The 24,000-nt window shown below is 41.4% G+C and overlaps 1 protein-coding gene and 1 long non-coding RNA gene across 4 annotated transcripts in view; one reads left to right on the top strand and one right to left on the bottom strand.

Annotated features, from left to right (window-relative positions):
• Positions 1 to 9,160: 9,160 nt before the first annotated feature.
• On the bottom strand, positions 9,161 to 17,978 carry LOC147132413 (uncharacterized). 2 transcript variants are annotated; one of them, XR_015082085.1, is made up of 3 exons: positions 17,676 to 17,978; positions 17,121 to 17,560; positions 9,161 to 9,846 (listed from the first exon to the last, which is right to left on the bottom strand). It is a non-coding gene; the product is annotated as an uncharacterized LOC147132413 (long non-coding RNA). The 2 variants fall into 2 exon arrangements; XR_015082084.1 differs by having other exon boundaries at positions 17,121 to 17,978.
• tmem170b (transmembrane protein 170B) overlaps positions 16,766 to 24,000 on the top strand; it is an 8,770-nt gene continuing 1,535 nt past the window's right edge. Inside the window, exons 1-5 of one of the 2 annotated variants that reach the window (XM_086014601.1) lie at positions 16,766 to 16,787; positions 18,827 to 18,860; positions 19,078 to 19,283; positions 22,530 to 22,700; positions 23,833 to 24,000. The exon at positions 23,833 to 24,000 is cut by the window's right edge and continues 1,535 nt beyond it. In XM_086014601.1, the coding sequence (XP_085870727.1) occupies positions 18,829 to 18,860; positions 19,078 to 19,283; positions 22,530 to 22,700; positions 23,833 to 23,963 (540 nt within the window). In that variant the 5' untranslated portion in view covers positions 16,766 to 16,787; positions 18,827 to 18,828 and the 3' untranslated portion in view covers positions 23,964 to 24,000. Of the gene's footprint in view, positions 16,788 to 18,826; positions 18,861 to 19,077; positions 19,284 to 19,583; positions 20,080 to 22,529; positions 22,701 to 23,832 lie in introns of those variants that run through there. The other variant, XM_086014603.1, reaches the window with a different exon arrangement.

The following is a 24,000-nucleotide window of genomic DNA, read 5'->3' as shown; positions in this document are numbered from 1 at the left end:
TTAGTTGCCCATAATGAGATGCAAAGTTTCATTCATTGTTCCCCTGTGGTTCATTAAATATGAATCGAGGCAACAATTTACTTCCTTTTCCAGAATATGAATCACAACCTCTGATTTTATTACGTTTGTGTTTTTAGCAAATGAACAAAATACAGAAAAGGAAACACCATCACACTAACTCCATTTTTTTGAAACCATTTTGCATTGATAATAATTTATACATAGGTTGTGCATGATTTCTAAACTATTTTTAAATACTTGATCAGAAAAACTGACATTACTTCCAAGAGTTGTCAAAAGTAAACATTAGAAGACAGCAGATGAGCATCCCATCATTGAAGGAATTCGTTTTGTCTGCAGAGCTCATCTGCAGGGAAGAATGTTTGGTGGTGTTTATATTAGTTGGTGGCTTGGAGGGAGTCGTGCTGTAAATCTTTTTATTTCAAGTTGTAGACTAAATGATTTGACACGGAACAGAGACGTGTCCTGAAGTTTGCGTTTGTGACTTAGTAACACACATTGTACAGGGAAATACTATTTATTTACTGATTTACTGTAAAATAGAATATACAATTGTCATTGCTAAAAAAAAAACCCCAATGAAAATCAATTCATAAACACCAAACCATATCACCAAATCTTGTACATGTCCATGTCCATGTACAATGTACTCACGATAGAGTCCAAAATATTCTGTTGTACTCAAAATGGAAAATAACTAGTTTTGTTTTCTGAAGCTGAGCCATGATTGGTCGTTATCTCAGCCCTGAGCAACTGTGATGTCATTTTCAGTCGACAAAAGTGACAAAATGGCCGCCCCCTGAGATGGCTGAAAATGGGTGGATTTTACTGCTTAACTCCTATTCACAAACTCAGTATTAATCCGAAAGCTTTGTTTCAACTAGCGGGCCTGCGTAGAATATATTCTTGTAAAGAATTTTTTTTTCCGGTTGACTTCCTCTTTTGAATAAGCTTCATGTTGGTTGTTTTTAATTGAGAACAGGACAATTCAACTACTACTCTGCACGTTTGCTCCGCTGATTCTGCCCACATTTTCCCTATTTTCTATTTATCTACCGGGGGCGAAAGCACTTTCATGGGAGCTGGTCCATGAACAGAGGGCAGGAATAAAAAAAATAAAAAAATGAGGTCACGTTACCAACTCCTCTGGCTGCTGCAGGCTATCCAGCTCTACTCCTAACCTGATATAACCTGCCCGCCTGCATGAAGCTCTCCTGGGTACACCCCCCGCCTTCCCCCTCCCCCCTCCCTTTCTGGACTTGTGCTCAATCTGCCCGCATTCAGCAACACCCGCGTCCTCAGACCTCACTACATCGTTATCGACAAACCTCCAGCGTCGAATGCCTGGGGAATGCTGTTATACTCTTAGCAGACAAAAGATGTTTGTGACCTTTAAAACGCTAATGAAGCCTCACGCAAGTTTAGTTGTTTAGGTTTGAATTAATTCTTATGCATTCATCCCCATTTGACTCATTCACTGCCATTGACGGATTTGCTTGTCTTTTCACAGCCCAGCCATTCAATCTCAGGAATTTATTTATATTTAAATTTTTTTTTTTTTTTTTTTTTTTTTTAAACGTTAGGGTAAAAGAGGTCTGAAAATATCTGGCAGTGAAGAATGAGTTATGCTAATCTGAAAATACTCAATACTGTCTGTGACAAACATTGTCCCATAGCCACATGTGGGAACTTCAGCTCAGTGGCCATCTATAGGATTAACTTTTGCTTTTGTGATAACACAACTGAAGGTTATCAATGAGAAATATGCAAAGTGGTTGTTTTTGAAGTGCTTTATAAACTAAGTTGAGTAACAATAAGTTGATGATGTGACGGAATGGAATTCCGACCCAAAAAGTGAGCTGAGGATGTGAGGTGGCATACATGTCAATTAAAGACCTGGCAGAGTGCACATGCTAATGTTGGATTATTTTATCATAACAGCTCTTAACTTCTTTTTATACTTGCAATGCAGTTAAGGATGTTAAAATATTAGAATGGTGCATCTTAGATATTTCAATTACAATTAGTTCCAATAAGAAGCTTGTCTGGAAATTAGAAGTCCACCAGTTTTAGGAGTGGATTGTGATTGCTGTTTTTCATTCTTTCAATTGTCTCCCAAATGAAAAAGACAAAAGTCTGACCATTTTTCCAAACCGCACCATGGCGGAGCTCAACATGACTTAAATGTACAACATATGAACATACTAAGCCAGTATTGTTTTGGATCAATTCATAGATCTGCTCAACAGAAAGTTCATCAACAGTATTTAAATTGTCATATTATGCAATATAGCAATGCCGCAAATAGCTCCATCTTGTTTTAATAAAGTCTGGTGAACATTTCTTTCCTAGTTCACCACCATTTGGCTTGCTCTCATGATTTGTTTTCAGCCTTAACACCAGGTAGATTTCTTCCATTTCAACTCTGAATAGGGCAAATCATGACAACAATGCGAAAATGTTTTGCAGATTATTTCTCTGCATTCTACTGCAGTGAGACAATGCGGAGGTCCTGTATCCTATTTCTTTTGTTTTTTTTGTATTTCATTCTGACAGCCCTGTGGGTATGTGGTACAGTAATACCACCACACATACACGCATATACAATACAAATTTCTTTTCAGGGATTATACAGTACAGGATGTTGTCGATTCCAAACAATGGGGCTAACCTTTCGCTCTCCTAGTTTGTTTGCATCACTTTAGCGCTAGTGAATGAACACAGGCAACTTGAGCTCTTTTATTTCCATGTCAATGGCTCAATGTTGAGGAAATTCAGAGGGGGGAAAAAAAACAATTTTTTTTTTTTTTTTTTAATTTTGGTGGGGAACACAAAGAACTGTTTTGTGGAAGAAATATGAGATACAGTACTGGGTAAAATTAGACGCCTAACTTGAGTTTTCAGTTACATGATTAATGACGCTATTTCTTTTTCGAAAAGTATTTTGTCACGGTGTCTCACGTGACCTCGGTTTGCTCGGTATTGTAGTTTGTTGAGGACGAACGTGTTCGCTGACATCATTCTGCGTCCAGCCATTGACATCAAGGCAGTTTCCGCGATTTAATTAAATAGTCTAGTTGAAACATGTTACGTCTTTTGAGTTGTTAAAATTGCTCAAGGATAAGAACACAAATGATCCCATTGGAAAAATACTACGCACTAATACAGACGATCATTGTGAGGGGCTGTTGATTGTTGCAGCTTTTTATTACTGTAACAAAGATTTACAAGTGTTTGATTTAAGGCAAATGAAGTGCATTACAGTAATCATTGTCTTAGTTTGACGTCCACGAAGAGGGGGGAGAAAAAAAGGATCTTTCCTTTCAGGACATCACAAAAATGAGCTGAGATTATGGCATTGCCTATAAAAACAAACTCTTGAAGACTGCAGCTTAAAAAAAAAAAAAACTTAGACCTGCACCACACAAAAGTACCCCAGGATACTGTACCTGTTTGTGTGAGACTCATTCAATTTGGGGGTGTTCTGGCGTGACAGACGGGGTAACCACGATGCCACCTTACTGCCAAAACTAAGATATATTGGCTGAAATTAATGATATTAAAACATACTTCTGTTTCTTAGACACAGGATTAATTAGTTAAATGTGCAAAATCAGTGAGATCCAGTGCAAGATTATATTAAAAAAAAAGAAATCTGCAACATTTGTTTCATGTGATGATGAGTAGACTAGCATCATCCTCATCTAATTATACTAAATTGTGAGGGCGTTTCACTTGTTGTTGCATGTTGTTGTTTTCTTCTTTTTCTGACTTCATTTGGCTTCATTAGAGGGGTAAAATGTTCCAAATAGTAGTGATGCAATTCTATACGCTGTAAATTGCAACCGCAATACATATACACAATAGACATACTGTTAAATTGCATTTGAAAGGCAAATTACAAAACCCCAAATGTGAAGTTGTGGATGTCATTTGATTCGACCGCCTGTCTGCAAATTGAAGCCAAAAATGTAAGACGTCCCTAAAAAAAAAAAAAAAAAAAAGGGAAAAGTAGAGCTGTTTCCCGTCTGTTTGGCACATCTCAGCGCATCAAATCCCGAGTCGCAAGCAAAGGAGAAGTGGGTCAAGGCAGCTGCTTCCGAACCAGACGATCCCCGTTAGCAAAGCGCTGCCAAACTGCATCCCCCCATTACCCCCCCCCCCTCGCGGCATGAAAACCTCAAACCTTTTCCATTCCTGCCGCAATTGAGTCGGACCTCTGAAGTCTGAGCTCCAATGTCTTCTAAACCTGTTCTCTACCTTGTCACAGCGCTGAGGAAAAATCAATGAATTATTAGTTTGAGCTTCAACAGAGCAGAGCTGGTTGAGCGTTTGGAATCCCGCAGGGATTCATACCTCGCCCCCTTGCAGTTGTTATGTCTGATTTCTTCAAAACAGCCAAACAGATGATGCTTTGTTTTCCTGACTTGTCTGGACTGGCTTTCCACTTACTGATTCTTGTATTCCTTCTACAGAGGTCCCATTGCTTTCCAATTACATTTTTGGCCCATCATTCCGAAAATGATATTTCATTTTCAAACCAGGCTTGAAATTAATGTCTTTTCAAGCACACAGAAACACCTCCTGCTTCCCGTAACCGACTGACAGCAACCTGAGCGAAACATAATGAGGCTGTTTCGTATAACAATGCAACTAGAGTACAATTAGATCGCAACCTTCAAATCATCATTTTTACCAAATTGGTTAATTCTCATTCATTCGTTATCGGAAGTGTCTTTGAGTATCTTGAAAAGCATTGTGCAAATGAAATGTATTAATTCATTATTAATTAACACATGAAACAAAGAAAAGCAGTCAACCTTTGAAGGCTAGAAGGAAGCGTGAACCGTTTCACACCTTTGTTTAAAATATTACAAGACTAAGTCATCCATTATAAATCTTGTTGCAACTTAATCAACCGGTCGTTTCAATATCGCTGTGAGAGAGAAGAAATAAGAGAGACCGTGTTGTCCTATGGTCCCTGCTCGTGAAAATACTAAATTATAATGAGTTATCACATTTCAAGTATGCTGAAATAACAAATATTTGCTTTTTCAGATTCAGTAAATGTTCTTGGTAGGTTGACGAGGCAGTTATGCTGCATTTGTAAAATGTGTAAAAGAAACAATATCGTAAACCAAGGACTGGCTGTACTATACTTCATGTGATTAATGGAGACTCATCCCTTCATGTTTATCTGGTTAGCAATATCGTTAATGAGATGTGAGGTATTTGGCTAAAGAAGCAGTAACAAAGATCAGAATGCAAAATCCTTGTAGGAAAGTCTGATTCAGTAAGACACGCAAATCAGTTTATTTTGAAGCTGCCTATCATTATTGCTCTTTCTTGAGACTTCCCAGTCATTGATGACTCATTTGGTCCAACATTAAGTCAATTATGTCGATGCGACAGATGGAAAGTATGAATTCAAACGCCAACATACTTTTTATTTTGTACATAGCAACGTTTTGAAATCAGGCTACAATGGTGCGCAGTAGGGAGAGCAGGGTTATAACAGTTTTGAATTTTTCGTGATCGTTTTTTTTTTTGGTTTAATTTTTACTTTTGTTTTAAAATTCGATTCGTTTAAAAAAATTTTTTTTTTTTAGCCGAGAATCAGCACCATATGCTACACCTTAACGTGGGACCTTTTGGTATGACAAAAGTTCACATTTCCTTACTGTAAAACACACGCATAAATTAAACATTTGTTATTTAAACACAAACACGTTCAACTCAACCTTATTTCATTTTACAAACGTCTGCTAGCTTAATGCTAACACATAACGCTAGGCTGAGGTCACGGTATTTACGGCGCTATTTAAACCAAATGTTAATGGGTTTGTTCTTGGCTCACACCCCCACAACTTTCACCCCCCCCCCCCCCCCACACACACACCCACCCCGAAAGATCAACATCATGAAAAAAATTTGTTTTAAGGGCTCTCAGCTGAAACTATATATATGGTATTGATTTAATAGGAGAACGCTTCAAAATCAACAACAGTAGAACTATGATGACACTTTGTCAAAATCTATGTTAGTGTAGAGATTGAGAACATCCCTTAGCCTCAAGCCTGCAGTGGATATCACTGACCACACACACACACACACACACACACACGCACCCCCCCTCCCCCACACCCTCACACCGTAGAGAGGCAAATGTTTTCACTAACGATACCACCCCTGAAAGGACAAACAGGCCATATTAGCTTCTTCCCCGCATTGCTGTTGAAAATCCACACAACTTAATGAGATTTAATACAAGAGCGACAGTATATCCAAAAGTTATAATGCTCCGTTTTGACTGATACTGGAGATTGTCAGCCATATACCTGATGAGATATATGGTGAGTGTATAGAAGCAGCAAGATTACATAGCTAATCGACTCCTGGCGATAGACTGTTTTTGTAATGCTTTGTTATCAAATCAAGTTTACAGGAGGTTGGCATACCTGGTGCACCTCTTCACCCGTTCGTTATTTTGCAAACAGAGTTTGTTTCCGTATAAACTGCATGTTGGCTGTTTCTCTTTTCTTTTTTTTTTTTTACAATTTAATCATCCATGTGCTTAGCTGACCTTTTTCTTTAAATTCACGACTGCATCTGAAAAACAAATGTGTAATTTTCCGTGACTACTTTCTTACTTTTATTCCCAAGTCTGGCGAGTTTGAAACGCAAAACACTCTTTGAGGAAAGAATTGTGCTTGGTTTTATATTTGTGAAATAAAACTTGACAGGACTTGAACTGCAGCATCCCACTGCCAATTACAAAATAATAAATACCAAAGCATTTCTGGGCCAAGCATAATGAATTATGAGACCTTTCAATTTGGTTGCCCATTGAATGCAAATTGTTATTTTACTTAAATGTTGCAGTTTGTGAGTCTTCTCTTTTCTTATTGTCATTTCATCCCAGGGGCGGAGCCAGAACGTGGCTAATGGGTGGGCCTGAATATTTCTCTCACTAAGCACTAAGCCTCCTATCCCGACATATCGTATATTCAAATAAAATGACAAAGTAAATAATATGAAGTTCAGATCTTCCTTAAACAACCACATTTATGACATTTTTAATATTCAATACAATAAAAAACACAACAAAACACCAATTCAAAAATAATGTCATAATTTAGAAAAAATGTAAAAGTATATATTTTTTCATGAATCTCACTGGGTGGGCAGTCTGTCAATCTGGGTGGGCCTGTGCACACCCAGGCCCACCCATGGCTCCGCCCCTGTTTCATCCTAAAATATCAAATACGGCTCAGGTAACAAACAATCACGGGTCGCTGAGCAACTGTGATGTCATTTTCAGCCGACAGCAAGTTACAAAATGGCCGCCCCTTGATGGATACAAACAGGTGGATTTTGCTGCCTAATTCGTATTCCACAAACACAATATTAATCGATATTAATTTGAGACTAGTGGGGCTGCATAGAACATATTCTTGGAAAGCAAAGTTTTGGATTGACCTCCACTTTTAAAAGAACGATTGGTTAAAACTTATAATTAGATCTTCTACAACCCTTAGTTTAGTATGCTGTTACTTTAAATCTTCCATCTGCCTACCATCTAAAGTTATTTACCCGGACTATCATCTCAATCAGAGGTCATGAGTAGCCCGCGGGCTTGTTATAAAAATAGCTTACCAGCGGTGGGACATTGATTTTTCGAGGATTGTTGCCGAGGTGATCGTTTGTCAGTGGAGTAAAGCCTAAAGAAGGTAAATAAACTACCGTGTTTTAGACCTGCCCACCAAGTTAAGTGGTCTCGGCTTTGAACGATAGCAAAATTATAGGTGGACTATTCACTGTGTGTTTCTGTTTTCAGATTACGCCTCACAAAATATGAAGCACTTTCTATTCGGGCATGTCTGTCTCAGGTAAGCCTTGCGTGCGACGTGGGAGTTGAAAGATGAGCTTCCTCCATGCCGCCATCTCTTCAGGCTGCATTGAGGAGAGCGCGGTGTCTGCTTTCGCGCGGCGTTTCGCGCCTGACGGAATATTCTCCGATGTGTTGAGCCTTTGTGGGAAAGCGGGGAACAGAATGCAGGAACCTCACCCACAGCTGAATGCAACCTGAGAGGCATCCACTTAAAGCACAACAGATATCAGATACCTTGTTAGAAAAGTCCTCAGGGACGAGTGTTGGGATACAATAAGTGAAGTGACATGTAGACAACATGGCCGGTTAACTGTGAGCAATATTCATTCTGTGTTTCGGAATGAATCCGTCCTTTCAATACGTCTTGTCGTCATTCCCGTGAAAATCTCACCTCACTGTTGAATGTTCACCCCCAAACCCTGCATGGCCTGTGACCTTTGACCTAAGCACTCAACGCCCATCCCGCGGCAGACCTGCGGGATTCATCCGTCGAACGGCTGACGGCACAACGTGTTGTTGAAGCTCCAACTAGCATCCGATTAGCCTCGGCGAATAACATCAGCGACGTGTCATCAATCAATGCTAGCGCACATGTATCAGGATGCGCTTTGCATCGTTCTCACCTCACGTTAGTAGCACCCGCGCTTCAAATCTGGCACGGTGGTGTTGATGATGAGTCGGCTGCCCGAGTGTTTTTTTTCGCATTATGCACGCAAATGGTGGTTTGGATTCTGCTTGGTTATTGTTCCATCTGATCAGCACATGGCGGAAGTATAAGAGTAGCTGATATTGACGAGAGACAGCGGTCACCTCCCATCTTGCAGCTTTTAGTTGCGCAACTGCCACTTTCTGCAAGCAGACACGACACATGTGCAGTTAATCACATGACAAACACAGGCCAGGATTTCACAGATGATTTAATGCGTCTCGCCCGGTTCATTCATCGGGGGTTGGCACGGAGCAGGATGTGCTTGGAAGCAGGCTGGGGGTAAACAACAAGAGGGTGTCATGGAGAGAGGAATATTCACGGTCAGAGCACGGAGCAAAAAGGTGATTAGTCATCAACTCGGGCTCGTTTTTATTTCATCCCAACTGCGCTTAATCCTGCACACGCCAACACTGCCTGTTGAGTCTCGTCACCTTCGGTGCTTTGCCGCAGCTAAACCGACGGAGCAGTTGTTGAGCATTAAGACCACCCACGGGGAGAGGATCATCCCAGCTCACACATACCGAAAAAAGACAAATAAATATACTACCAGCTTCTGTTGACATTTATTCGTTAACTTTCATCCAGCTCGTTGGCATATAACATTTCTGACAGTTAATGCTGCCAAATACTGATCAAAATTGAGTATGAATAATTTTTTTTTATGGCTTTGGTAATTCTCACTCCATTTCACTTTTCAAAATTGAGTTTCGGTCTGTGCTCTCAATGTTTTTACAGAAGAAAAGTTCATTTAGTTCTCAAGAAGCTTTTCTTGTATGTGCAAATCCCATTCACGTGCTATTTCATTTTAAGCTCTTTGAGCTCATTCTCTGCCAGACATTTTCAAACCCTCTTTTACCCAAACGAAAAAAATAAAAAAAAGAGGAAAAGACAAGTAGATTCATCTAAAAAATGGTATTTAATTTAGTCCCGATCTGACCCGCAAGCCTTGAGTTTGACACCAATGCTGTAGATATACACCACCATAAAACCCCCCAAATGCGTGATCATCATTGGGCTATAATGACAAATCCAGCTTGTCCAACTTCCTCTGGTGTGATAAGAAGTCACACTATCGGGTCTGGCGGCCTAATTTGGATCAGATTATGAGATGCATCGATAGTGGTAAGCTCCACCGGGGCTGCAGGGCCACGAAGCAGGACAGGAAGCAGCCAGTCCAGGAGACGGAGCGTCTCCGTCTGACCTCAGCGACTCTCTGCCGCTCCACCTGAAAAAGCAAAAAAGCTGACCTGAGCCTGTGTAAACACCAAGTGCTCAACGTATCACTCTTTGCAACTCAAATATAAATTTTCACCTTTATCCAACCACCGAGTAATAATGAGGAAGTTGTTCATAATTCTAATTAATCCTTCCACTGTTTTACCCAGTTCTCAAAAGGCATATGACAATTATTTTAAACTTCTGCTGTGTAGTTTGAGGAAGTGCGTTTGTGCGCACGCGCTCTTTTCACGCCAATCTGTAGGACAACGTTCATCTCAGGCTGCCAGTAGCCGGCGGTTTACTTGCAAAGACTTGCTAATGACTTGAACTTTCCTCCAAGAGTAAACAGTACCGTAATTCCTCCTGGGAGAAGCTCAACACTCAAATGATTTATGATTTCACATTCACTTCCCTTGGCCGAATACAGACTATATTATTATTATTATTATTCTCCTTTCGTTTTGCTGGTCACAGTGCAAATAATTCCATATTTGGTTTCACAGATGGCAGGATTCTAACATGCAAATGAGCTCACTAGAGGAAGATATGAAGGAAAGTTTTTTTTTTTTTCTCTCTCTCTCTCTGCTGGTAATTATTTTGGTGAGCCAGATGGAGCGAGTGGGGAAGAGTTCCTAAGTAAACTAATGAATATATGTATTACATTAAAGTAGGCAAGCTTCCCAGGATTCTTTGAAGATTTTCAACAAATTTTCTACTGCTACCAGTACTGCTAATAGTGATAATGATGGACACTATATGCTTGTGAGTCAGGAGATGCTCCCATGTGACTGTGATGGAAATTTTTAATACAGTGCATAATAATATATTGGGCTGTCAAACATAAATGTTTTTGGACTCGATTATTCCATCATTTACTCGAATTATCGTCAACACACAAACAGACACTGCCCAGTTGACTTTTTTTTTTTTTTCTCTGTAAAACACTGTTTAACAGTGATAAGATCATATCTACAAATAACACTTAAAGGGGAAGTCAACCCAAATTTTCTTTTTCAAGAATATGTTCTATGCAGGCGCACTAGTTGAAACAAGGCATTTTGATAAATATTGCCTTCATGGAATAATAACCCGTTTTTAGTCATCTGCGGGGGTGGTCACTTCGTCGAAAATGACATCAACAGTGTCTCAGGGATCAGATAACGACCAATCGTGGCTCAGCTTCAGAAAACAGGTGAAAAATGGCCGCCCACTGAGATGGCTAAAAAGGGGTGGATTTTGCCGCTTAACTCATATTCCACAAATGTAATATTAATCAGAATGCCGTGTTTAGGCTAGTGGAGGCGCATAGAACATATTATTGAAAAGAAAATTTTGGGGTTGACTTCCTACTTTAGTTTGCCTCATCAAAGATTTAACAGGGGTGTGTAGACTTCTTACATCTACTGTATGTGTTTGAAAATAAATAAAACAATTTAAAAAATCCATATTTTTGCAGGCATAATCCATATTGGGCCTGTCGTGATTGGCGAGACGCGTTGGGACCTCTGGCGGCTCAGCTTTATGACAAACGCACGCACCCGCGCACAATTGGTGATTGAGACAGGAAGTGACACGCTAATGACCGCAAAATGAAATCTAGCCGCAGCCCGCCTCAGGAAAGCGGGCGGGGCGGGGATGATGGACGCGCATGCAGCCCGCTTGGCGGTGACGCACATCACCTGCTCATCGCACACGTAAATGGACGGCCAGCTAATGAGGCCTGTTTCTAATCAACAAGACGGAGGGGGGCGCGAGTGCCGCCTCGCCTGCTCACTGCATTGCCAGCCCACCTACAGCTTTTGCAAGAACGCGACGTGCCCGCCCAATCCAACATCCCCTCTCCAAAAGTCGTGTAAGACCTGGTTTGAGGCTTTGCTGCATGTTTATCCGATCAGTTTTCCTCCTGCCGGGACCACAAGGGACTGGAATGGCTTTCTGTGTCCACTTGAATTTTTCCATAGGGCCTCACTAGTGGAAGTGCTGCGGCTTGGGAAGTAGGAGTGTCATGAAGCTAATGCGCTGCCTGGCCGCTGAACCATGAGAGTGGCTGCTTGTGTAGATGGGAGGGAGCGAGGACGACATTTATGATGGGAAGCCTGTAATTATGTGGGCAGCTGCCAGATAGCTGCAGGACCGGCGTTATATTCACCGTGAGGGCCGCAATGCTCGGGTTTCATTTTCGTCAACAGGTCGGAGGTGTGTAGCGACGTTCATCAAAACAGAGTTCTTAGGGCAAATTACTACTTAATTTCCCCCAAAAGAATTAACGTCCTGTTATATGTTTAAATTCTGGCCCAGGCGTCTGTGACGGTCTGTTAGAGGGCAGCAGATAATACAGCTAAGGAGGCAGCCAACCTTGTTAAGTCTCACTTCCACCTCATTTGAAGCTCCGCCGCTAAACTGTGACCCATCAAGTCGCTGGGCCTTAAATCCCGGCGACTCCACCCACCCACAGCATGCATCCAAATAAAGGACGAAGACAGCATCTGTTGTGCATCTCATCGCTTATAAAATATTCAGGTAAAGTGTTCAAAAAGGAGCAGAACCCACAATATCCACCGGGGAAGGTCATTTGTGATCTCTGATAGGGCAGTTTTGGCCACAGTAAACGTTGGAGCAGATTACAAATGTTTCGTAAACATCGGATTAAACGGGATCATCGGATTCAAAGTCAACGTACAGACGTTAATCTTCTTATGCGCCAAACAGGGTTTAGATACTTTTACGTTAAATCATTGTGATATGCATTGATGGCATATGTTTTTCACCACTCATTTAAAAGCCATTATCAAATTTGCATATTTCCTCTGTTAAATGAATTTATCTCAGTTGATCACATTTTAATAATAGTTTGATATGAAGTCTTCTTTCAAGAAGAAGTCAATCAAACCATATTTTTTTCAAAAATATGTTCCATGCAGGCCCCTTAGTTGAAACACGGCATTCTGATTAATTTTGCGCTTGTGGAATATGAATTACGCAGTAAAATGCACTCGTTTTTAGACATTTCCGGGGGCGGCCATTTTGTCTTCTGTCGACTGAAAATGACATCACAACTGCTCACGACGACCAATCACGGCTGACCTCTTCTCTGAATCTGAGCCGTGATTAGTCGTTGTGAGCAGTTGTGATGTCATTTTTGGTCGACAGAAGACAAAATGGCCGCCCCCAGAGATGGCTAAAAATGAGTGCATTTTGCTGCTGAATTTATATTCCACAAGCGCAAAATTATTCAGAATGCTGTGTTTCAACTAGTAACATATTCTTGAAAGAAATATGTTTGGCTTGACTTCCGCTTTAAGCAGCAAAATCCACCCGTTTTGAACCATTTCTGGGAGCGGCCATTTTCTCACTTCTGTCGACTGAAGTGACGAAATGGCCGCCCCCAGAGATGGCTAAAAACAGGTAGATTAACTCTTATTCCACAAACGCAATATTTATCAGAATGCCTTGTTTCAACTAGTGGACTTGCATAGAACATATTCTTGAAAAAATATTTATTTGGGTTGACTTCCCTTTTAAACTTGGCATCATTTATCATCTCAGTTACACATTTACAACAAAGAACCACCCGCATGGCCACCCCTGTCCTACCGTCCTCAACTGTTTTTAATAATTAAAAGCTCTTCCTGCTTCATTCTTGCTTGAGCAAGATTTCATCTCACCTGGAATGAAAGTGCGCGGTGGTCCCCACACTCCCATTTTAATGAAACTATCCAGGCATGAAAGTGAAGCCGATCAGAGGTCTGTAAAGACTGTTGGCTCCTTTGCAGGAATATTTCACTGCCAGTGTGGCTGTTTAAACGCTCAAAGTAAATCTAGACAACATTATATTGAACGGATGCCCATTTATATTGATTTTTTTTTTATTTTATTTTTTTTATTCCATTCACCACAAATCAAGATGCTATCCACTGAGCACTTTCCATTTGCACGATCTGAGTTGTAATCCATCTCAGTATACACTCATCAACCACAATATTAACCGCCCTCTAATCTAATGAGAACAAATTCTGGAGCTCAGCTTTGATTGACACGTATAATCGTTATCGTGGGAATCGAGACAAATCATTTGGGCCACCTCCAGAATGACATCACCGCTCTTCATTTGTTTAGTCTTAACTGGCAGCATGACTCATGTGATAGTAAAACGGAGTTAAAAGTTCCTGTTGCATTATAGAATAAATATTTGCCCCAAAGTCAAATATTAAACTACACATTTCTGTACTCACCCGTGTGTGTCCTTTACGCCAAAAGTTTCCCTGTCCTTCCCAGAAAGTTCACACAAAATTGATTTAATGGTTTTAATCGCGTAATTTTAAGTTACTCAAAAGTCTTCCAAATAAATGAGTGAGTGGTGAGTTGCTAACCTCAAACTGCTTTATTATCTACGGTATATCTGGCAGAGTTTTGAAAGGGGCCATTGTGGTGACTAACTTGCTGGTAACTAGCACACCTAAATTGATCAATATCGAAAGTGCAAACAACACAGATGAACGCGTGATAATGTCAGACTCGGTGCAAGCAGATCCCAGACTCTGATAGGCCCGCTGGGACTGGATGCTTTGGGCCGCTTACCAGAATCCTCCAAACATGCCGGGAACATTTTATGCTTATGGAAAGTTTGCTTGTTGGTTTTCAGCTTTATCAGCATCACCCTCATACCGCCGGAATCTGTTTCTTTCCTTTCACTCTGCCGCTCCAGACAAGTTACAGCGGCTGTGGGAGGGATGCGAGCCTCAAGAGGAGGCTCAAGTTCGAATAATTGAAGTTTCAGATTGTTGGACTGTTTCACGGTCTGAATTTAATGGCTACATGTAGAATCAAACGGAACTTGTAGTGTCAGTTTCATTTTTCAATATTCCTTGCATCCTGTTGTTGTTCTTGTTGGGTTGTACCTGCACTTTCAATTTTATGTTTTTTTTTTTCCCCCATACATTCTCGTGTGCTCTGACTAATACATTCCCGTTAAATTCAGCTCATTGGACTTCAAGCAAAGTACATTTGCCTCGATCAAATCCCACCAAATTTGCCACCTGCGCCACAACTTAGACCTGCTTTTAGCTGGTTGAAATTCTAATTTCCTTTCTGTCATCAAATTGTCAGGTGCACTGCTTTGGTGTAATAGAAAATGCCCTTGGTCCGCCGGAATGCCCAGCAAGGCACAATGCAGTCTGCCGAATTCCCAAAATCGGTCATCTAGACTTGCCCTGGCACAAAAATGAAGATGCACCAGTTTTTAGGACGAGTGCACATATGTCTGTCTTAAAAAAATAGGGCGCTCAACATTTACTGTATGTGCCATGTGCTTTGAAGCTAAACACCAAAATACAAATTGCCTTTGCTCTTTTTCAATGCATACAAGAACATAAAAGGCAGATAAATTAACTAAAAATATTGCAATGAAAAAAATTGTGAAACGGCTTCAATATCCTATAATCCATTCATTTTTTAAACAAGCACTATTTTTGAGTCAAATATGACCTATGACTTCTTAACTAATTGAATAATAAATCATAATATCTTGATAATGTTGAGCATTATATTCCAACGGGCGCTAGATGACACACTTGTTTTAACATTCTTTAATTATAATAAAAACATCCTGAAGTTTTTCAAATTCTGTGATCCTGACTTAGCTTTTCTGACGTCATAATGCACTGTATTTTAAAAGCACGCTAGCATATCAGTTATTTAAATTCATGTAAAGTAAAAAGGTCATCAAATAAAAAGTTAATTACAAGGAAAAGTCAAATATTGAAAACCGCTCCAGAAATGACTTACTTTTTCGCCGTGAACAAATCTTTGCCCCGGGCTGACGATTCCTTAATAAGAGACCAAATACGCCCACGGGGAACATCATGAAGCAACTCGTCCTATTTGTAGTGATTCACCACTGAATATTTCTAAGCAGAAGTAAAGAGGACTTGTCATTCACTGGAATTACATTGCCTCAAGCACGATGGATCTCGGGCCTGTTTTCCCACAGTTCAAAAACGACATCAGCGATCACTCAACATGATTCTTGATGTAACCCTTCAAAGAGACAAGACCCCTGTAATCAGATAAAGTTTGAGTCAATGGCAACGCAGTACATTACATGGCTTTTTTTTTTTAATTTTGGGGGGATGACAAGCGTGCAGTTGGGAGGCATTGTTTTGATTGGTTTGTTAGCAACATTACAGAAAACCACCAATTTCCACCGAACTTAACCACGTATGCTGATGGTGAAACAAAATAGTATTTTTTTTAGATGGAGTCATAATGGAACCATAACCTGTTAGGAGGAATTTGTCCTTCTGGCACCTTCCATTAATCAGAGAGTAAGCAAGAGTTTTACACGGCGTACAATGTAAGGAAAAAGCAGCATTCTTATTATTTATTGCACAGAAAAATAACCTGTCTATTCCTGGAAGCCTTTGTCATTCTCCATGAAGCTTAGCCTTAGCTTTAGCCTTCTGGCTAAAAAAAATGGACAAACAAAAACCAGGAGGGATTCATTTTATATTTGCTGTTTGAATGATAATCAGACCATTCCCCTCACCAGAAAAGCCAAATTATTCATACGTTATCCTCCGTGAACCAGCATGCTAGCATAAAGGCAGATAAACGGCTAAGACAATTGGCAACACCTTTTTTTTAACAGGTCAACTTTGGCCTTATAGCCATTTGTGTCCGGTCGATTACTTAATTGATGAGCAATGTTGTTTTTGCGAAAGACTCTAACTAACAGGAATTAGAGTGAGTTTGGTTGAATGAATACTTGCTAGAAGGGTTGGGTTGTGTCATGAGGTTGTTATTGCCAAGACTGTGACGTCTCTCCGTTTTTCATGCGCAGGCAGTGAGATCAAACCCTCTCTTGTTCTCCTGATGTAACGTGTTCCACTTCAAATGTGTTTGTGGTTGACATTACGATTGTGAGCACCTGCTTTTAGAAAGCCAGCGCAGGTGAGGCACTATTACAAACATAGCACCTTGTTTTCGTTGCAAAAGGGGATTGCCAGAGCAGTGAGCTCCATTTGAAAAGAAATGAGGTAAAGGGGTATTTTTACAGAACATGGTCGTATAGTCTGTGGTGAAATAGAATGATAATAGCCATTTTTTGGGGGGTAAAGGATGGCACTGCCCAACACAGTAGAGACGATAACATCCGTCCGTCCTCGTCCTTTTAAAGCAATTCCGTCCTTACGTCCGCCAACCACCAGAATTTTTTTTTAAAAAGCGCGGCGGGAGAGATGCTAACAGCAGAGGTTTATTTATACACTATTCAAATCCGCTTACCTTATGGGCACTTCACACGCATGAGGGACGATCAGTGGGACGGACTAAAATCCACCTCCGTCCTTGCTTAGTCCGTACCTTTTTTAAAACTTGTCGTATATATAATATACATAATTCTTATGACCCATGCCATTTACAGCTTCATAAAATTGCAAGAGAGCTAGCAAGCTTCAGATTCTGTTGCATGCTGCGTTTCTGCTTTCTTACACTTTTGTAGTCTTTGTCTTCAGCCGGCATGTTAGACCAAATATAGATAAAAAGACAAAAAGACCAGAGAAGCTGGTGTATGATTGCACGTCTCAGTCTGGGGGTAAACTATTTGTACCTTGAGTCACCGCTCAGCCGGTTCGGTCCTGTTTAGTGCTCTTGACTGTGACAAGGATGTCAGCCAGATCAGGGGGCTTCTTCACTGGTGAGTCACCGAGGTCAAGGCCATCTGCCTACGGGTGGGGGGTGACAAAAGAAAAACAAAACACACGCTGAGAGACTGATTGGCAGAAAAAGAAAAAAAAAAAACTGCCGGAGATGAATAGGTTCAAGGGGGAGGCGTCTCACCTTACAGGTTACGTTACATCAACGCTAAATGGGCTCAATATAAAAACCAGCGCATGAAAAGTTCAAAAGATTGCATGTCAGCGCATAACATTGAGAAATGGTTCTGTCCAATATACAGTGACGTGACGTCTCATGTTTCGCCCAAAATCCCCATCTGATAGAAAAAAAGTGCAATGTCTCTTTATCTCTTATAAAAATGAGCAATCTCGGATGACCTCACCTTTCAAATGCAGCCTGCTAATTTATGTGACAAAGCCTCAAATGCTAACGATAATATACAAAACCTGCATGATACTGCAGGTACATGCCTCCTTTGTGGGGGTGGAAAAAAAAACGGAATGGTGACTGATTACCGACAATGCAAACTGATTGTTTTGTCCTGATCGCTGCAGTAGGTAACGGGGCCAATTGGAGATCAGGCAATGGAACGTGGGGGCAGTACGCCACCTGCTGGCCAATGTCCCATCAGCGCTAATAAGAATTTGTTATTCAGACTGGAATTTACTTTTAAAAAGGAAGACTTTTTACATGACATTTACGTCTGCTTATTCAGGAACCATCATTGATTAGATGTCTGATCTATTTCCAATTTGAACATTATTTTTTTGACAGGTAAAAGTACGCGCGCCTCTAAAATAAGTGGAAGGTGAAGAAATATGGCCCTCAATTTATAGGCCGATTTTTGTTTTAGGCTCAACGGCACATCCCGGTATTGGGATGTTTTGTTGTTTGGTCTGTGTTTTAATAACCTGTCACTGTTGCACTTGGTCTTTTTCCTGCCCTCCCTGTGTTGATGACTGCAGGTTGTTTTAGTTAACATTGTACAACACCGCATTGTGTGAAATGTTGCCCACTCAACCTCCATATATAGCAGCCTGGTCATCCTGGAAGGGGATTGGTCCCTCAATCTCTGAACCCTTCTCCAGGTTTCTTCTGCAAAGCCCGCCCAATGGGGTTTGGAGTCTTATTTCCTTGCCCGATTTGGGGTTTACATTTTGTCGGCTGTTGAGACGCTTTTGTAAATAAAGGGCTATACAAATGCACTTGACTAAATGCAGGGTGGAGAAGCAGCTGGAGCTCAGCGTACCAAACGACAGCAGCGTAATAAATACAAATGCACAGTAAAGACAACAATTTTGCTTGTTTTGTAGGTATGAAGAGGAGCAAGATGAAAGGCTGGACAAGGTCATAATACACACGGACAAGTAGTAGTGTTGACAAGTTGTGTTTTGGTTGAACATTGTACTCTGTGGATAATTTTTAAATTTCAGTCTGTTTTCTGTGAAAATATAATTTTTTTTCCAAACCTATAATTGTACCTCATGTTTTATGTTAGTCTGTTTTCTGTGAACATGTTTTTTTTTTCAAACCTATAATTGTACCTCATGTTTTATGTTGGAAGGTGGAGTGGGATGGGCAAGAGGCACCAAAATCCACCAGATGAGGATAATGAAACCAACAGATATGGAAATGAAATGCATGGAGAAATCTTTTTTGGGTTTTTTTTGTTTTGTTTTTTGTTTTATTGCAGTGTGACGAAGCTGCTTGGGACGGGATACACCAAGGAGGACCAGAGCAGTGTAAAGATCGGATTAAGCAAGGACGGAGGTAGGTTTTCGCCCATCCCTGTAATCGTCCCTAACCGGATCACGTGCTGAGTGTTGTGTTCTTTTAAAAAACAAGACTGCCTTGCTTGGCCTGCACAACACTGGGTGCTCTTTTTCGTGTGCCTACCCCCCACCCGCCCCGCACTTATTGTTCTCACAGGCAAAGCCTGCCCTCTACTGGACACCCATTTAAAATAATTGGGCCATTGGCTACGTCACCATCCTTATGATTCCCATTCATGAAGCTGCTTTAATACGAAATATGTCCACGTACTATGCGTATCTTTAAAAAAATAAATAAATAAATAAATAAATAAAAATAAAAAGCGGCGCCTGTCCAAAAAAAAAAAAAGGGTGCCTGTCCCTTTAAGGGTTATGTAGCTGGGATAGTCGATGTAGGACGAGCGACCGTGCTCCTTCCTGCCTGAGCTCCGGCTGCCATCCTCATCATGGCCTCCACACCGCCGCCACCGCCGACTCCGCCGCAACCGAGGATGAAGCGAGCAGCCAGCGGCCCTTCCCTTCCCGACGCGGAGACGGACGCGAAGCCGGACGCGAAGCCGAAACAGAGGCACCGGTAGAGGCGAGCCGCGCCGGGGAGAGCCGCCTCACAGCCAATGCCACCCCGGTCTCCCCCATGCCTTCGCTTAAAGCCAAGTACGGCTACTATATAAAGGAGGGTGCGAACCCGGGCGGTGGCAGAAACATGTCAACAAACAGGGATTATTCCGTTAATCTATCGGTGCAGCAGGTGCTGAGTCTTTGGGTGCAAGGGACGACGTTGCAGCACTTCACAGGTATGCATGCCGGGCGAAAGGTGCCGTCCGTTATTCAGCTGTGGACGCTTGAGTGCCATTCAAAGCGAAATAAAAGCGGTGTAACGTGATATTTGGGCTTTACATGCTGACCCGCTACCACGCATTACTACCGTAAGGGAGTGAATGACGCCTGGTTAGGCAGTGGGGTACATGACAAATGTCATTGCTGGCCAATTTGTGTTTTTGTGACGTGGGTGCACCCTTCTGTGAACGGAATGACATGTGTCCCCCTTTGTCTAGCGAGAATGGTTTAAAAATCGATGCCTTTATGTGATTTTTAGTGGGCAGTTCTATCAAGGCAACGTGGTCATTTTCTGCCCTTAAATTATCAGGTGAAGTTTCAATTCAAACATGACTCAATACTCTGTACTGTTAGTATAAAATAAACTAGGAAATGGTGCACATAGTGTATGAAGATTATGAGCATTTTTACGTTCACTGTACAGACAGGTTCCACCCAAATTAATTGGAGATATTTACGCTCACTCTTTGGCTTAGGTTTGAAGAGATCAAATCTGACATCTAATAAATACAAATGTACTTTACTATTTTTTTTTTTTTAAAGATCCACCCATTTTATCTTGTGTAGTGCTTGTCCTTACAAGGGTGGCGGCTGAGCTGGAGCCCATCCCAGCTGACTTTTGGGGTACACCTTGACTGGTCACCTGCCACAATGACAATTAGTCACGCTCACATTCACACCTATGAACATTTTAGAGCTTGAGCATAGTGTGTGTAACATATTTGTGCACACGTGTGTTACTGCCATAGGGAATGAATGATGTTTCAATTCAGTCAATTTTGTAGCACGAGTGAGCTAAATGCTAGCTTGCCACTAACAAGAGTGATTAAAAAATCGATGTCGTTCTAAAAGTGGATCACGTGCCAATTGCTATCTAGTGGAAGCACATTTAATCGTTCTGTGAGGATGAGCATTTTTCTGTCATAATTTATTCCTTGAACTTTTCTGGACCGAAAATTAAAATACCGGACATGTAGTCATTTCCTATTGCAACATCTACCACCTTTTTGAGCCGCTTGCTTTGCATCCTGTGTGTTGAGCAACGTGTCGGGCATGAGCGAAAAAGAGGTAGTGGATGATGCTGAGTCAGCAGGACGCGTGAGGGCATGCAGAGCTGCTTGGAAACGGAGGCGCAACACAGCGTAGTGAGCGATGATGAGAAGGGTGTCGAATCCTGCCACCTGATCCCCCGTACCAACCCAACCAGGTGAAAAATGACCTACTGAGACATGAAATGGGGTCACAGTGAGAATGTGTGTGCACGGAAATGGCAGCAATATACACTCACCGGTACACCTGCACGGTGTAATGAGATCCACTTCAAGAGATATCAGCCTTGACTCAGATAACGGCGCTGTGTTGATAGATTCTGACATCTCTTTTAGTGGATGTATTCGTGTACTTACTGATAAGTGGTAACTCTTGTCCATATCTTGAGATACACTCTCGTTTTTCTTATGTTTCATGACCTCAGTTTGGTCTGGTTTGTTTTTTAAGCACTTTAGTAGCTACAACTGACACCACACTTTATTGAATAAATACACAATTGGCATGTTTGCCCTTTTCAAAGAATATTTTTTACCTCGACCACCACTGTTATGAATAATCAATGAGGGAGTCTTTGAAACTAGTGATTATTACCATCCTAGTGGTAGTAGTAGTCGTAAAAAAATAATAATAAAAAAAAAGATTTTGCAGCTATTTGGTTCTCAAATTGTGTTGCGTTCGAATCCCGCCCATCCGTGGTTGATTGCGGTAGTGCTCCTCCTGTGGGTCCTCTCACTCTCCAAAAAAGAGCTCAGTGTAAATCCAGCCAGTCTTAATTGGGCGACAGATGCTCTGCATGCGCAACCAGATCTCGTTGAAGGATCCCAGTGGAGCATGACAGGAAGCCTGTGTATACATCTTGGAACCGCCTTCTGATTTGTATTTGTTCTCTCCGTCCCGTCTCGGACGTAGCCTATAAGCGACGGCAGATCTAACAGAGCGTGCTGTCACACGGGACAAAAGAGCCACTGTGCATCTGTGCAGGGCAGGCGCATCTGCTCGGCCTGACTGCTAATTGCCAGATCAATAAATAGACGCTCAGGAAACTAGAAGAGTTAGGTTAAACTGAAAGGCACAAATTCCCCTTTGGGCTTGAGTTTTGATATGATAATAATTACCGTAGCTAATGCTTGCTAATCTGCTTCAGCCTCTCCAACATGTACTTGCTATTTTACATTTATGTCCACAGCAGAAGTTGAATCCCAAACTATTCACCCCCTGAAGACATCTTTGAAGACAGCTTTGTAAAACTCTAACATGGATGCTGCTTTAGCATTTTTGCCATCCTACCCCATTGTGTTTTTGGACTCGTTAATCATCTTGTTTTTGTTGTTGTTTTTTTTTTCTACCTCCCTGTCAGAGATGTGGTACTGGGTGTTCCTGTGGTGTCTCTTCTCCTCACTCTTCGTCCACGGGGTGGTGGGGCTGCTCATGTTTGTCATGCTGCAACGCCACAAGCGAGGCCGCCTCATCACCGTTGTGCTGGTCAGTGTGGGTTTCCTGGCCTCCCTCTCCGGAGGCGTCATCACCAGTAAGTTGTTGTTTCATGCTTTATTCATCGTGCTTGTTCATCTTTTTTTTTATTTTTTTTTATTTATTTTTTTTTTTTTTAAATATGAGCTCAGCATCCGTTCAGCCTGGCGTTGAGAGCTCATCGTATTTGCCTGCTTACGTCAGCCACAGGTGGAGCTGACAAGGGCAGAGGCAGCTGCTTGTGATAGTAATTTCTGTTTTTTAGACCGCTAGAGCATTTTTGGTGTTCATGCCAAAGAAATAGGACTACTGAAAATATAAAACACATTTTCTTATTTTAAACTGAACATGGCCATGTGTAGTGAGATGGATAATGTCAATCGAGGCTCTTAACTCATGACAAGACTCCTGTCATCTATTGCTATATATTGAATGTAATTATTTCATGGAATCACTTGCAACTAATCTAACGACTTTTGTGGTGTGAGTTTCCCCCAAAGCAGGTTTTGATATGATTTATCTATCTATCACGTGAACTTTTCAAGAGGGGCGTATGGACTTTTTATCTCCACTGTCTGTTCTCTTAAAGGGGAAACAACCCAAACATATTTTTTTCAAGAATATGTTCCCAGCAGGCCCACTAGTTGAAACGTGACGTTCCGATTAATATTGCGTTTGTGGAAAATGAGTTAAGCAGCAAAATCCACCTGTTTTTAGCCATCTCGGGGCGGCCATTTTGTCACTTCTGTTGACTGAAAATGACATCACAACTACTCAGGGCTCAGGTAACAACCAAGTTACCAACAAGTGAGTAGTTGTGATGTCATTTTCAGTCGACAGAAGTGAGAAAATGGCCACCCCCAGAGATGGCTAAAAACGGGTGGATTAACTCTTATTCCACAAATTCATCAGAATGCCCTGTTCCAACTAGTGGGCTTGCATAGAACATATTCTTGAAAAAAATATGTTTGGGTTGACTTCCCTCTTTAAAGTAATATCAAGTTGTTGTTTTTCACGCAACAAACTCGTTGAGCTTTCTAACAACAGGAATTCCCAACAATTGACTTGTCAGTTATTAGCCACATCCCTAATGGAGATCTGTATCGTAAATTTGAGGTAAAATGTAAATATGATCACCATAGTCACCGTCGGTGTTTAATTGTTTCTTGCTTGTGGCACTTTCCTTCCAGGCGCAGCTATAGCGGGTGTGTACCGCGTGGCAGGCAAGGACATGGCACCGCTGGAGGCTCTGCTCCTCGGTGTTGGCCAGACAAGCCTCTCCGTCATCATCTCCTTCTCACGCATCCTGGCCACACTATGAAATGAAGGTAATCCTCCAAGGACACAGACTTTATGAC

The sequence above is a fragment of the Filicampus tigris genome, chromosome 18 (genome assembly GCF_054856515.1).
Source record: "Filicampus tigris isolate MCC_2025a chromosome 18, RoL_Ftig_1.0, whole genome shotgun sequence".
NCBI lineage: Eukaryota > Metazoa > Chordata > Actinopteri > Syngnathiformes > Syngnathidae > Filicampus > Filicampus tigris.
Note: the sequence above shows the minus strand (reverse complement) of the source record. Positions and strands in the feature narration are given on the sequence as shown.